Raw genomic sequence first — 15,407 nt, forward strand, 5'->3', positions numbered from 1 at the left:
TAGGTTAAAACATAGATGGGAGGAGTAAACAGAACAGAATGCTGGGAGGAAGAGGAAGTGAGCTCAGACTCCACAGCTCTGCTCGCTGGAGCAGAGACACCATGTCCCGCTCCCGGGCAGACACACGCGATGAAGCTCCGACCCAGGATGGACATAGGCTAGAATCTTCCCGGTAAGACCAGTGCTCACAGATTATTAGAGATGGGTTGATCGAGATATCAGAATTAGCCAGTAAGGGCTAGAGCTAAAGGGCCAAGCAGTGTTTAAATGAATACAATTTGTGTGTTGTTATTTTGGGGCATAAGCTAGCCAGGCAGCCGGGGTGCTGCGAACACAGCCCCGCCGCACCTATTACTACACTAGGAAAGTGTTCTATTATTGAACAATATCTCTCAACCCAAGAAGTAATATTTTCAAGGAGAATCAAGATTTACCAAACTGCCAAAATTTCTGTATATTATTCCATGTCATTACCACCAGGAATACATCATTAATCAATACTTTTACACATATCTTAGTGTCTTGCACAGCCTTGGAGGGAACAACATGGTATAACAGTAGCCAGGGAAGACTTTACCAAGAAACTGGTATGTATGTAAATAAGGAAATGAAGATGGTGAGGGTACAAACCTCAGTGTCCTAGAGGAAGAATATTCTAGGCAAAGGGAGGGTTGAGGCAGTGATGCAGGACATGGAACTTTGTCAACAGACCAAGAAGGTCTGGCCCTGGGATTTGACCACTAGACTTAGCAGCATGAAGGTCAGTAATGACTAGAAAAGAGCTGTTTTTCTTTCGAGTTTTTGAGATTCTGGGGTTGAAACTAAGGGCCTTGCATATGCTAGGCAAGTACTCTACTGAGGCATACCCATAGCCAATGGGGTTGGTAGGATTGAGATCCTGACTAGTATGAGTTCAAGAGAAAGGAATGGCAGAAATTGGGGAAATGGGTACATAAAATTCTGTTCAGTTTTGCAGTTGAGGGAAGCAAGGATTGGGGGCAGAAGCTGGAAGAGTTTGTAGGAGCAAGAGAAGACAGATGTGCATGCTTGCATGTGAACTTAAGCAAGAAAAACAAATCACAACACATTAGACCCAAAAGATCCAGAAAACTGATAATTTGGGAAAGAAGGAAAAGGCTGGAGCAATGTCATCTAGCTAGTGAAAGGGACAGAATATAGGACATAAATGATAAGTCATGGGAGGATGATCTAAAATCTTGGTTCTATCAGTGATAACTTCTGTGACTTGGGCCAAAATTAGGAACATCTCCAAGGATGTATTCTTCCTTATAAAGCAAGAATTTTCTGTAATTATAGCACAACATTTTAATGAAACAATATTATTTCCTGATGTCTCAAGATATGATTTCCCCTTCATCTAGAAAAATGGTATACAAAAACTTCTGAAATGTGTCTTTTCCCTAAAACAGAAAATCTATACCATGCCTACTGAAAACCAGTGAAGTACTACAGAGTATAGAGTCACCCCCAAAATAAAGATAATGAAGATAATATGGCTACGCCAGCTGTTCATTTTCATCTTTGGTACATGTGTTGCCAGACAACAGCTTGTCTTCCCTTGCAGATTCTGTCGTAATCTGCTTTTGTGCCTTTCCACCAGCCGACTATCATACATGTCTCAGACAAGGTGCAAGACAGCAAGCACGATGGACAACACCGATGGAAGGGGTGAGAAACAAGCAAAGAGTGAAAGGTTAATCTTCTAGGGTGATGCACTGCTGCCACTAGCCTTTCAGTCTATGTGGATGGTGAGAGATGAGCGCAGGTACCTTAAGCCATGGGTGATTCAGTGCTTCATAAACGGTGATCCTTTCAGCAGGATCCAGCATCAGCATGCGGCGTACTAGGTCTTTGGCACTTTCAGAGATATGGCTCCACTGCCTTGGATTCATCTGAGGAGGCAACAAGGAAAGTTCCATGGTTATCTTCAAGAAGTCAACACCTACAATTATTTAACATTCTATAATCTATACTATTTCAGCACAACATTCTCAGAGCAAATAACAGAGATTGGAAGGCCTGTTTCCTGAGGAAAAGAACACATGCAATGCTTTGGGATTTTTTCCTCATATTGTACCAGCAGTTATTCTATTGGTGGTATTAGATTGCACTATTTCAATACTTAAAAGGTAGAATGCCCATAATTCTGGCTTCTAGCTTTCGATTCTTATCTAAAAAGGGTAGAATATATTGATCTACAAAGTACTAGAATAAATTTGAGATGAAAAAAATTAAAGATTCTTTTTTGGAGACAAGGTTTCCCAGGATGGACTAGTACTCACTCTATAGCCAGACTGCTTCCAGTTGCTTCTGCCTTAGCGTCTTGAGTGCTAGGATTATAGATTTGTCCCACTATACCCGGCTAAATAAAGTTTTAAAAGTGATACCTTCAAATACTGGGATTATGTGCTCAGTGTGCTGTGCATCACTATAATCTTAGCAACTGGGATGCTAAGGCAAGGGAACTGTGAGTTTGAGTTCAGTCTAGGTTGGATAGAAATTCTGAAAGAATGAAAGAAAGAAGGGGAGGAAGGAAGGGAGGGGAGAGAGGGAGGAAGGAAGAAAGAAAGATGCACACAAGCTCTAAAACAAAAAATAAAATTGGGAGCAACATTAATTGTAAAGCTATAAAATTAATTAACTGGATATTCTGATCAGAGCGTTCAAAATCTGAGGAAAACTATACTATCATCACAAGCCTATACAATAGCCAGTTCCACTTGTATAGTGTACTCGGTAAAGTCACTTCTTTCTTTTAGAGACAAGACAACAAATTTATGTGGTAAAATTGAATAGAACTAAACAGTAAGAATTCCAAGTTTTCCAAAAGTCTTCTGATAATGACTGTGGATCTTTGAGGCAAAGAGTGGAAGGCTCTTGGAAGGGGATATGTCCAAGCCCAGAAATGAGAAAAACATTAAAAAAAGTACTCAGAGTTTGGGAGTTGGGAAGGGAAGTGGGAACTGGATGTAGTGACGGAGGTGAATCTCATTCCCTGTTCAACACCAGGAATTGATTGAATAGCTGACCATATGTGAGCTGCCTGATGCCAGGAACTTCATATAGTATCACAACTTTTATAACGGTTGCTGTTGTTTTTTAGTGTTGGAGACGAAACCCTGGTTGTCACATATGCAAGGTCATAACCAGTAGGGATCTGTTACCTCTTAAGAGAAAATGATGGAGAATGAATGCAATTTAAAGCTAAAAGAAATCACAGTAATTGCATCACAGCATAAAAGAATCATTCCAGTTTGACCAAGGGCTAGCACAGATACTGAGCTTTGGCTGAAGCGAGGCTTTGAACTTGAAGATATGGAGGGAAAAGCAGCTCCATGCTAGGGAGAGCTCTTACAATTGGAGGATGTTCTATCTTCCTCTTTTTAGAGGCAAAATTACAAAAGCAACCATTTTCGCTTGTTGAATTTTGTGAGATAACCGGTATGAGACTACTTCAATATTGGCATTCTATTTCCTATTAGAATGTGGTCGATGGACCTGTTTGAGAGTAGTGACTAATTAGGCAGGGCCTAGACAGCTATACTCCCTTCTCTTTATTTTTTTCCTTCCTTCCTTCCTTCCTTCCTTCCTTCCTTCCTTCCTTCGCCAACTTGACAGAGCTAGACTTATATGGGAAGGAAAAGCTCAATTGCAAAAATGTCTCTATCAGATCGGTCTGTAGATAAGTCTGTGGGGATTTTCTTGATTAATGATTAATGTGGGAGGGGAGGGCCCAGGCCACAAGCAGTGGTTTTGAATGGTATAAAAAAGCAGACCAAGCAAGCAAAGGGCCACAAACCATAAGCAACATTCCTCCATGGTCTTTGCTTCACTCTCTTGCCTCCACGTTCCTGTGTTGGTTTCACTCCCATTGATGAACTGTAACCTGTACCCAAATAAACCCTTACCCCCACAACTTGCTGTTGGTCATGGTATTTCATCACAGCAGTAGAAACCTAACTAAGACACTCTTCTTCCCTATCCTTGGGCTCATGTGATCTTCAAAATCTGATTTCCTTTTTCTTGGCAAATGAAAAGATCTGTAAGTGGTGGTTATGAAGTTTGAAGAAAGGATTTGAATGGTAATTCCCTGCTCTTTTTATGAGGATGTCTGACACAATGCAGTCCTTCAGCTGGAAAAACTAGATAACATTGAGTTATCAGGAGCAAAATAACCAGAGTGAGAAAATAGTTACTCATTTGAATAGCATTTATTTGAAATATTAGCATGTATTCCAGTTAAATAGTATTTTCTGACATCTACCTTAAAAGAGCAAGTATGGGAAGAGTGATGACATGTAGGGAGAAGGACCAATAGCAAGTGTTGTCTTTCCTACATAGAATCTAGATTTAAAACATTTACACACATGAAAGCAGAAGGGGGCCTATTTGAAGGAAGGGAACCAGAGGGAGGGAGGAGGAAGAACAAGGCTGGGTAATGGAGGAACAAATGTAAACAAATGTGTGTGTGTGTATGTATACAAAAATACCATAAGAAAACCCACTATTTTGTATGCTGACAAAAATTTAATAAGAAAATGAAAAAAAAAGGACCAAGAAAGTCAGCAAATAAGAATCATGTCTAACCACTTAAGAGCAGGAGCAGCTTCCAACTGAGCTATAGTATACTTAGAAGGTGTCACTGAGCTTTTCTTACAAATGATAAGTACCATCAGGGTGTCAAATGTTTTTTGTTTTTGAGATGTTTTGGAATAACCTGAAAGTCTGTGAAATTCAGAATAAGATTGCAATATACTAGCTCTTGAAGCTGAGGACTCTGCCCTATTCTTGTGTTATTGATGCTTTCCATAATAAAGAAGCAGCAACACATATTGATAGAATCATCACAGTATTTTTTTTAAAAAAGAGACAAGGCCCATGAAGTTTACAGAGGTAACAGAAGTGGACCTATACTTTAAACTGCTGATGAAAACCTGGGCCTTTTGTAAATGAGGCATTGAAGGCAAACAAGAAGCGAGATTAGCCAAATAAATTGGGAAATAAGTTATAAGGCGCAAAGTTTCAAGTATTTAAAGCATTGAACACTTATTTTTATGCCTTGGTACAGAAATTACGGTATAGTTGCTACCTTATCACTTCCTATAATATTACCACCATTTGCTAGGAATAGGAAATTTTAAAATAATTTTTGGACATTACAAATAGTCCAAATTTCTTACTAAGGCATAAAAATAAGTATTCAATGCTTTAAAAATAGACAAAATCAAATACCAGACGCTGTTGGAATGAAGCACATTGCCTTGGAAACCAGGAAGTTAGCAACAACTGAACAAACACAAAGGAAGACTTCTATTATTAGCAAATGCTTATAACTCAAAAAGGCAGGTGGGAGATTTTATTATATGGTAACTACGCCATCAGCTGCTGAGGAGATCTCGTGCAGTGCTCAATGCAGTTCCAGGTGCATATGAAGTGCTCTGTTGCAGATGCTAGAATTCTTTATTTGTCTTTCTTTCTTTCTTTTTGGTGTTTTTGAGACAGCTTCACTATGTAGCCTTGGCTAGTCTGGATCTTTCTATGTAGACTAGGCTAGCCAAGTTTAAACAGATCCTCTTGCCTCAGTCTCCCAAGTGCTGAGGTTAAAGGTGTCATCACCATGCCTGGCCCTTGGTGCATTTTTACCTGAGTTTCCTTCAGTACATTAGTACCTGTAATTTCATTCGATTTGGTGACATTCAACTAGAAAGCCCAGTCTATGTATTTCTGATAACCACTCACAATCTCCAAGGACAGGAGGGCAACGACTACTTAAGATGCAACCTCCTATAGTATTTAGTTACATTGAAAGTAGTACTTTTATTTATTAGTCATCAACTGACTCTAAGAGAAGCAGAAAAAGCTATACTTATAACTTCTGACAGTGCACAAGGCAAACATACTAAATCATTGACCATCTCCACCCCCATGTGTTTTAATTACAGTTTGAAAGGATGAGGCTGCAACTCTGAAACTACCTTCCCACATTACGGGCTAGAAAGATGGCTTAGCTACGAGAGTGAGTATTGCTGTTGCCCAGAGCATGTGCTCAACTCCCAGTTCCCACAGGAGGCTCCAGGGAGATCTGGTCTCCACTGGCACTTGCTCTCCGGTGCACATATCCACACACAAACATATGCATATACATAATTAAAAATCAAATTTTTCAAAAGTATAACATCACTGACAAAATTAAAAGAAAATGTTAGTGGTCTTAGTTTGGGAGTCTAGTGTTACATAAACTTGTATTTGTATTTGTTCTTATGTTACCAGGCACAGCAAAATGAAGCAATGATTCAGTTGAATAGAAAACATGAGTTTCAGTGATAATGGGAAAAAAATCCTCAACATTAAGTGCTTTGACCAGAGACAAAGACACACACTCTCATGGTTTCAGACCCTACCAGCTACATGTGTTAGAGTATGGTTAAAAATGTAAGAATAATTGGGACTGTGAACAGGCTTTCAGCTTACTTATTTCTGAGACTCTTTAGGTCTTTTTTTGATATAGCCCTCCACAATGTCAGTAATAGCATTATTTTTTAAAATGTTTTTTTAAATAATGAAAGCAGTAATCTTTCGATTACAAGGAGATAATAATAGTTGAGGTTTTCATTGCACAAAGTATGAATTTTAAGTCATATTAATTGGGGCTGAAGAGATGGCTTAGCCCCTCTGGAGGATCCAAGTTTGGGTCCTAGCATCCACATTGGGTGGAACTCTACTTCCAGGGGATCCAACACCTCTGGCCTCTGCAAGAACCTACATTCACGTGCAGACAATATATTTAAAATTAAAATAAGAAAACAAATTCTTTCGAGAAAATACCTCTGAATTGTTATCATGAAGCATGGTTGTGATGCTCACATGTCAGTTTACTCTGTAATATAAAGACATTTTTCTGCTGTATTGGTCGAAATTTAAAATTAGGATAAGAAACAACTTAAAGTACCTGAGTGAAATTTCCATTTGAATGTTATAAATTAGGAAAAAAAGCTTTAAAAATAAAGGCCTTTTCATTACTATTTAAAAAAGACCCACAGAAGTCTGCTTCTCATTGAGTTGAGCTCATGGTGACTCACACTTTATCCGGACTCCACTGTGCTTCACAAGACTACTGGGACCTTTGCTATGGTGGGGCGAGTACCTAGCTGACAGTCAGTTGGTGGGCAAAGACAGAGTAACTTCAAAACATCTTTTGGGATCTTTTAATCTGAATGGAAAAGAAAAAGTCATTATCCATTACCTTATATTTTCCTTTAATAATGCCTTCAAACAGTCTTTCCTTGGTTCCATAGAAAGGCAAGCAACCGCTGAGCAGGATGAAAAGGATCACACCACAGCCCCAGACATCAACAGGCTTTCCATAAGGCTCTCTCTTGACTACTTCTGGGGCCATAAAGTGAGGTGTTCCAACGCGTCCTGTATTTAAAACAACAGTATGGAAAACTGGTTTTATGAAATGTTTTTTTTTTCCTATTTGAAATCTGAAAATAAAAAAAAAAGCAATATCAGCTGGGTGGTGGTGGCGCAAGTCTTTAATCCCAGCACTCTGGAGGCAGAGGCAGGCAGATCTCTGTGAGTTCCAGGCCAGCTTGGTCTACAGAGCAAGTTCCAGAAAAGAGAAACCCTGTCTCGAAACCGCCCCCCAAAAAGCATTATCAGTCTGAATGTTCTTCAAACACTTCTCTTTATAAAAGGAGTTCATGGAAGGAAAAATAGTTTATCTGATCACCTTTAAAAAAACACTGGGTCTAGAACAGGACCTGGTATCTATCTCTGAATTCTGCATGTTCTATAATAGGCTTTTATTTCTTGTATCTTCAAGAAGTTTAAATGTTGTAATTTAGAGTGGGGCAGGGAAGAGTGGGTTGACCGAGCCTGGAAGAGGTGGAAGCCTGCTTTGGGTAGAGGCGGGGCAAGGGCAGGGAGAGGGCATAAGTGAGCGACATTTTGATGGTAAAACAATTTTAATTGCCAAGTTCCTATTAGGTTGGTTGCAGCAATTCTCAAAGGCCACTGGGGATAACCATTAGCTCCCCCCTAGTGCTAACACTTGAAGAGAATGAGAGTAAACAAAATGAGGAACTCCCTCCCATGCACCCTCTTTTTTTTTTGAGACAGGATTTCTCTGTGTAACAGCCCTGGCTCTCCTTGAATTCACTGTGCAGACCAGGCTGGCCTCAAACCCACAGAGATCCACCTGCCTCTGCCTCCCAAGTGCTGTAGTGCTGGGATTAAAGGCGTGCACCATCATGCCTAACTGGCTCATAGGAGTTGAGTGCCAAAGTATCATCTGACTTTTTCACTCTCATCTTCTATAAAAGATTTTCTTTTCTCTCTCTCTAGCACTATCTGCTTGTACATCATAACCGTTTTAACTGAGTACCAAAAGATAGTCTTTTCCTCTATGGAGGAATAAAAGGCTTAAACTCTAGGGAAAGGACTTTGGGATGGGCCATTTGGCAGCTCTTTTACATTTTGTAGGCCCAGCCCTGCCTTCCTTTGTCTGTTTGTTCATCTGCCTGTCTCTTCTTATGTTGAATCCAAGATCATCTTTACTTTGAAGGTTGCAAAATACTTTATCTCACTGTGGTTCAAAGTTTAAAAACAACCTAAGAAATCTTTTAGTTCATCTACAGAGACTATGTTGCAAAGGCCTGTTGGTTATCAAACTCAGCTGGGATGGAGAGGGCTAATGATCTCTGCTGCAGATTCTTCTAGTTTCCCTTTCATTCCTCAGAATGGAAGAGATTAACTTCAGGGTTCCAACAGGAAAAATACCCTCACTTAAAATGTACAATGAAAACTCAGTACTGGCTACAAGGACCTGATGAGAGAAATAGTTTTTATTTCTGGATTGCCTAATTTTGCTTCCTCAAGCAGCATAAAGGAGCTGCAGTGTTGGGAACTGAACCTTCCAGTTCATTGGCAACTTCCATAAGGCAGGGTCCCAGGATAATAACCATTGTTCTAATGGACAGGGCAGGAGCTGGCAGAAGTCGGGAAAAGTAGGTCTAAGAGCTCAGGGCATCATTTGAAACACTACTCCCAGGACCCATGGATACCTACTGAAAAGTTCACTTGGTACTTTGACACTCAACTCCTACGACTTCCTACTTAGGTATGAGTGACTCATTGTGTGTGTGTGTGTGTGTGTGTGTGTGTGTGTGTGTGTGTGTGTAATAATACAAACCACCACAGTCTAGGCCCAGCCATCTATCTGGACTGAAGAAATGAGTGCTCTTTCTTAGGGAGGATGTATACTCTCAGCTCAAGAATTTGCTCAGAGATGACAGATATACTTTAAAATTTTAAGTACATCTGTAATGTGAAAAACTTTACCTAACTCCTTGCTTTTGCTACCAATTTTTTGCAACTTTATTTTTTTGCGACCACTTGACTTCTATGACTTTGATCACAAAATTCTAAGAACAGGAAACCAATTACCAAACCAGACATGGAACCTCAGATATTTACATAAATATTTAAATGCTAACTTAAATGCCATTATAAAACCCTCCCTCAAACTTCAGGGAAGGACTTGTTCTGAGTGGTTATGCTTTTACTACTTTAGGATTTGAATCTTCATACATATAGCCTTTTTTACCTTATCCTTTTTCTAGGTGGTTTACAATTTCCTGCCGGGTTTAACATTCTATGTTGCACATTATTCAGCCTTTTTGTGGCGACTTGCAGTTATCATCCTGGCTATCAACACAGGAGCCTTCACTACAGAACAGACTGCACTCCCAGGAGCCTCACAGGTATGGAAGGCTGGATCTCTGTAGTATGCTGTCCTTGCCTTGCTGTCACCGTTACTACATTTTCTGTCATCAGGCTTTCATTTTCTTCCCCGTCCCCATGCTTTCTGCAGTGTTGGCAACTCTTAACTTTTTTTGCGACCACTTGACTTCTATGACTTTGATCACAAAATTCTAAGAACAGGAAACCAATTACCAAACCAGACATGGAACCTCAGATATTTACATAAATATTTAAATGCTAACTTAAATGCCATTATAAAACCCTCCCTCAAACTTCAGGGAAGGACTTGTTCTGAGTGGTTATGCTTTTACTACTTTAGGATTTAGCAGCTTATTATCTGCTACTGACTGGAAAATGTCTTTCATTCAAACAGTACCAAAGTGCTTGTCAGGTCCTCACCATGGTGGTAGGTGTGCAGATGTGTAGAGGGATGAGCCATGGCTCTTCGACCCCTTACACATCTTTTGTCTGCTCTTATTACATGTCCTTGATCAGATTTTGTAAGGAGGTAGGTAACCTAGATAGTTCTGCTTAGATAAAGAGGAGGGATGACAGTTATAATATGCTTGTTTTTAAAAGATAATAATTATAGACCAGGCTGGTCTCGAACTCACAGAGATCTACCTGCCTCTGCCTCCCGAGCTAATCAAAGATTCCAATCTACAGGAAAAAAGCTTTCTGTTCCAAAGCTGATAAACATTAGCAAAATTTCAAAAATAAACATCAGAAAAGCTTTTTTCTAAGGAAAATCATGTATCCCTTTATCTAGTCACATTGTGTTTTTAAAGGCATCACAATATTTAAAATGTTACTTCAAGAATATATAGAATGGTTTATTAAGGAATGACAGTATTTTGACTATTAGAAAGCATTTTAGAACTGGAGATGTAGCTAAGCAGGTGCCTGCCTAACATGTACAAGTCCTGAGCTCCACCCCCAGCACCATATTAAAATTCGGTGTGATGGTTGGTGCATATCTGCAATCCTAGTGCTCAGGAGGTGGAGTCAGGAAGATCACATGTTTAAGGTCTTCCTCAATTCCTTATCAAGTTGAAGACCAGCCTGGGTCACGTGAAATCCTGTCTGAAAAGAAAGTTTAAAAAAGAATTTTAATTCTACAGCATAAAAAATAGTAATTTTTGAATAATGGATCTGCTGTGAGCTCAAAAGTAGTTGAAAAATAAAAATTAGGAAAAGGGTTCATGGACTTTACAAAAATGACTGAACATGGATACAATCTTAATAAATCTACTCTTCCCAATCAAGATTTGTGAAATAAAATAGAGTCCATGCCACAATGAATAGAGAATGCAGAGTAACAGACACAAAGTCACTCAGTATATAACACAGAAAAGGAATTTGGCTCATTCTCTCTCATTGTCATGTTATTGAAAGAGTTTAGCTGGAAAAATATGCAAGGTCAGAAGAACTTAACAGAGTTTAATATCAGAAATCAGTGTGCTAGAGAGTTATTGTTATTTATTAAATTTTTATATTTATTTATTTATTTATTATGTATGTAGTGTTCTATTTTCACGTATGCCTGCACACCAGAAGAGGACAGCAGATCTCACTATGAATGATTGTGAGCCACCATGTGGGTGCTGGGAATGGGCCTTAGGACTTCTGGAAGAGTAGCCAGAGCTCTTAGCCATCTCTCCAGTCCCCAGAGAGTGATTTTTTAAACTACAACTATAATTTATGTTCATTTTTTCAGAAGATAGTCCATATTGTTACTGCTTGATGCTCTAGTCATAATCAAATCGAATGAAATATCTTCTGTAACAGACAGCTATTTTGACAGGTATGGTTTGGAAAGCATTTACATTCAACATAAGCATTTGCTTTTTTTTTTTTAAATAAAAGAGTGTCTTGCTGTGTTGCCTAGGCTGGTCTCAAAGCAACCTTAGCCTCTATAGTGCTGGGATACCATGTGTCCATCACCACACCTGCTTAACAGAAGTATTCTGAAGGGTGGCCAGTTGACTGGAAGATTTTGTGTTAAAGGATACGTTTCATGTTGTTATTCTTCGTGAAGCTCTTAGTACTTGGAGGTGGAAAAGAGAAAGCACTGACTACACTGGCAGTATTGAATGGAGAACTATACAATTTGCAAAAGTAAGAACTAGAGGTAAACTCTGGGCAGCATTGTGGGCTGGTCTCTGTTGAAAAGAATAAATAAAGACCCCACAATCCTGGGATCTTAATTAACATCCACTTCTATACACCAGTGAAGAAAGTTCCTACTTTTACTTTCTTGTTTTCTATTATGGCATAGGAATTTTAAAATCATGTTTTGATTTGGTCAATAAGACAATCAGCCTGTATTCTTATCTATTTGCTCTTCAGGAACACACAGGCTAGTGACTTCAGGATTCTTCGATATATAGAAAAAGGAAAATGGTACAAAATTAAACTTAGACTGCTGTGACACTAGAAGGTAAGCCTATACATTCTAGAAGTGACTTTATTTGTCCTGTTCACCTTCCAAAGCTTCTATGCTCCAAACGTTAACCACTTTGTACACTGTTCTTGTATTGGGCTTCCTTGGGGCTTCTTCTCTGTGAACTGCTAGGGACACAATACAGAAAGCTACACAGCACTTTCGACAGTGCTGGAGATGGAACCCAGTGCCTCATACATGCTAGACAAGTGCTCTGCCACAAAACTACACCTACAAGCCCAGAGGCTTTTGTTTTTGCTTTTTGTTTGTTTTTTGAGACAGGGTTTCTCTGTGTAGCCCTAGCAATCCCGGAACTCATTTTGTAGACCAGACTGACCACGAACTTGGAGATCTGCTTGCCTCTGCCTCTTGAGTGCTAGGATTAAAGGTGTGCGCCACCACCTCCCAGCCAGTCTGTTTTTAAGGGAGTAAAACAGTTATGATAGCAGAGTTCCTCAGATGAAAACTATCTGATGGTGCTGGGTAGAACGGGGTGTGAAACACTCAGGCTGGACTACTATCTAGTTTTAAATTTTACACCAATTTAAAAGTAATCAGGTTTTGAAGGGGGAAAACAAATATGTTAAAATGGTCTTACCTCCAGCGACAAGTCCAGATTCTCCTAACTGAATAGCTACCCCAAAGCCCCCAAGCTTAACAGGTGCCGAGTTTTCTTTTGAAGCGAGGAGAACACAGTGGGGCTGAAAAGAAAAATCAACAATCAAACCTAAAGATAAGAATTAATTGAAAATAATTCAATTTACACAAAACTAAATAATACAATACAGTCATACTTAAAAGAATGTTGGAATTGGATCTGCAGGATGACTCGGAAGGTAAAGGTACTTGCCCGGTCGACAACTTGGGACTCACAAGGTAGAAAGAAACAACTCCTAAAAATTGTCTTCTGGGCCCCTTACCTCCCCCCAATAACAACCACATGTGTTAAAAAATTAAAAACCTATTATTAAAAAACAAACTTCTGAAACTGGGCAGTAGTGGTACATGCCTTTAATCCCAATACTCAGGCAGTTGGATCTCTGAGTTTGAGGCTAGCTTGGTCTTTAGAGTGAGTTACAGGACAGCCATAAGTCCACAGAGAAACCCTGTCTCAAATAAACAAACAAATAAATAAAAGCTTCTGAATTATTTTATATGCTTGAATTCTTTATTCTCTTCTCACTTCTGAATGCTTTCTCTAAAGACTTAGGAATTGTTTCCTATATTAAGTTATCATTCATAAGAAGTGCAGATATATTTTCTTTTTCTGAGCAATAATCTCTTCATTTGACAATTTATATTTTTTTTTTAGCAAAAATACATGGTATATGTCTTCCTGTTACAATGTGATTTTACTTAGAGTCACCATAGTTTGACCCTTAGGGGATGCTAATGGCCTTTTCTTTGTTCACCCTCCCCATCATCTTTCTATTTTTTTTTTACCTCTGCGTAAGAGGAATCAAAATGACTATTTTATTGTTGTTGTTTGAGACAGAGTTCCTCTGTGTAACAGCCTTGGCTGCCCTGGAATTTGTTTTGTAGACCAGGCTGGTCTCCAATTCACAGAGATCTGTCTTCCCTTTCCTCCCAAGTGCTGGGATTAAAAGTGTGGATGTTGGGTTTTAATAACTTGAACTGAGCTGTGTTCCTAGGGATTTCTCATTGGGCATGTCTTGCCTGTGAACCTATTCTTCTTTCCTGGTTTCCTTGTAGGATCTCATCTTCATCTGTTTGCTCTTGGAAGTTGGTTGGAGGGGGTATCAGAAAAGAAGGTAATTGTAATGACTCTGCTCAATTACTATATTCTCTGTTATACCTACCATATATTCAAATGATTCTTAAAACATGGCCTAATATGAAAAGACAAGCCTTTTGAGGTAAAGCACTTTTTATTTTCTCTTATATGATGGACTTACAAATGGCTATAAGCCACCTAGTGTGTGTGTGTGTGTGTGTGTGTATGTGTGTGTGCGCTAGGAACTGATATCATTTTAAGTATGTTTAGCTTACAAGATAGTTGGCTTGAAAAAAGGCCCTACCACCCTGCACAATAAAACTGAGCTAGTATACCCATACAGATGTTTGACAGTGATAAGCAGAAATGGGAGTGATCCTTCTTTCTAATAAGAGCATCAGAAATGCTGGATGCTGGGCGGTCATGGTGTACGCCTTTAATCCCAGCACTCGGGAGGCAGAGGCAGGTGGAGCTCTGTGATCTGTGAGTTCGAGGCCAGCCGGGTCTAAGGAGTGAATTCCAGGACAGCTAGCGATACACAGGGAAACCTTGTCTCAAAAAGCAGAGAGAGGGAGAGGGAGAGGGAGAGGGAGAGGGAGAGGGAGAGGGAGAGGGAGAGGGAGAGAGAGAGAGAGAGAGAGAGAGAGAGAGAGAGAGAGAGAGCGCATCTACTCTGGAAGTTATTCTTACTGTTAGAACATTTTAAAGGCCTTTACACTGAGTGCATCATAAAGAAAGATGAATCCTCAAATAGAAGTGTACATAAGTATATGAGAACACCAGAAAGAAAGAGAGCGGAAGAGAAAGCAGGTATACAAATCAATAGTGAACAAACTGGCATGACAAAACAATGAGAAGAGCCTATGGGAGCTGGGGACATAGCTCAGTGGAGAGCACTTGTCCAGCACATGCAAGTTTGAGAAAGGATGGACAGGAGAAGAAGATACAGCTTAGATTCAAACAGGGTCTCTTGGTCATTCCTATGGAAGCATTTTATCACTTTCTTAGGGAGGAGTATAAGCTTCAGTCAGAAGCCATGTATGGTACATTTCTCATCATAGTCAGTTGACTATATTAATTCTGAAGTTAATGTTATATTGTAATCTATGTAATTCTCATCACTGTGGATTCAGACATTTTCAATCAATCATGTGTGAAGAGTCATAAAATTTGTAGTCCTGGTAAAAATGCAACAAATCAACAGATACAAATTAATAATTATAAAGCAGAAAGCATATAATATAAAATTAAGCTGGTGAGGATTTGGGAACTGTTATTTCATTTGGGTGTTTTTTTTTATTGGAGCAAAATCTGAACAGAGACTAGAGTGAAGTTAAAGAAAAAGCAAGCCACATAGAAGCAAGCTATGGGCAGAGAAAACATTCAATAAACACAAAGGTCCAGTGATATGGGGAGGGTTTTTATGTATGAATAGTGAAAAGA

The 15,407-nt window shown here is 39.3% G+C and overlaps 1 protein-coding gene across 11 annotated transcripts in view; it reads right to left on the minus strand.

Moving 5' to 3' along the window:
• The window catches only part of Cask (calcium/calmodulin dependent serine protein kinase), a 330,840-nt gene that overhangs the window by 94,968 nt on the left and 220,465 nt on the right, over positions 1–15,407 (minus strand). For all 11 annotated transcript variants that reach the window (XM_041645247.1, XM_041645244.1, XM_041645250.1 and 8 more), the window contains exons 6-8: positions 12,828–12,930; positions 7,265–7,440; positions 1,791–1,913 (exon numbers count right to left, since the gene is read on the minus strand). In XM_041645247.1, the coding sequence (XP_041501181.1) occupies positions 1,791–1,913; positions 7,265–7,440; positions 12,828–12,930 (402 nt within the window). The remainder of the gene's footprint in view (positions 1–1,790; positions 1,914–7,264; positions 7,441–12,827; positions 12,931–15,407) is intronic.

The sequence above is a fragment of the Microtus oregoni genome, unplaced genomic scaffold, assembly GCF_018167655.1.
Source record: "Microtus oregoni isolate MIOR12 unplaced genomic scaffold, Mior012 000108F_ref0000382, whole genome shotgun sequence".
Taxonomy (NCBI): Eukaryota; Metazoa; Chordata; class Mammalia; order Rodentia; family Cricetidae; genus Microtus; species Microtus oregoni.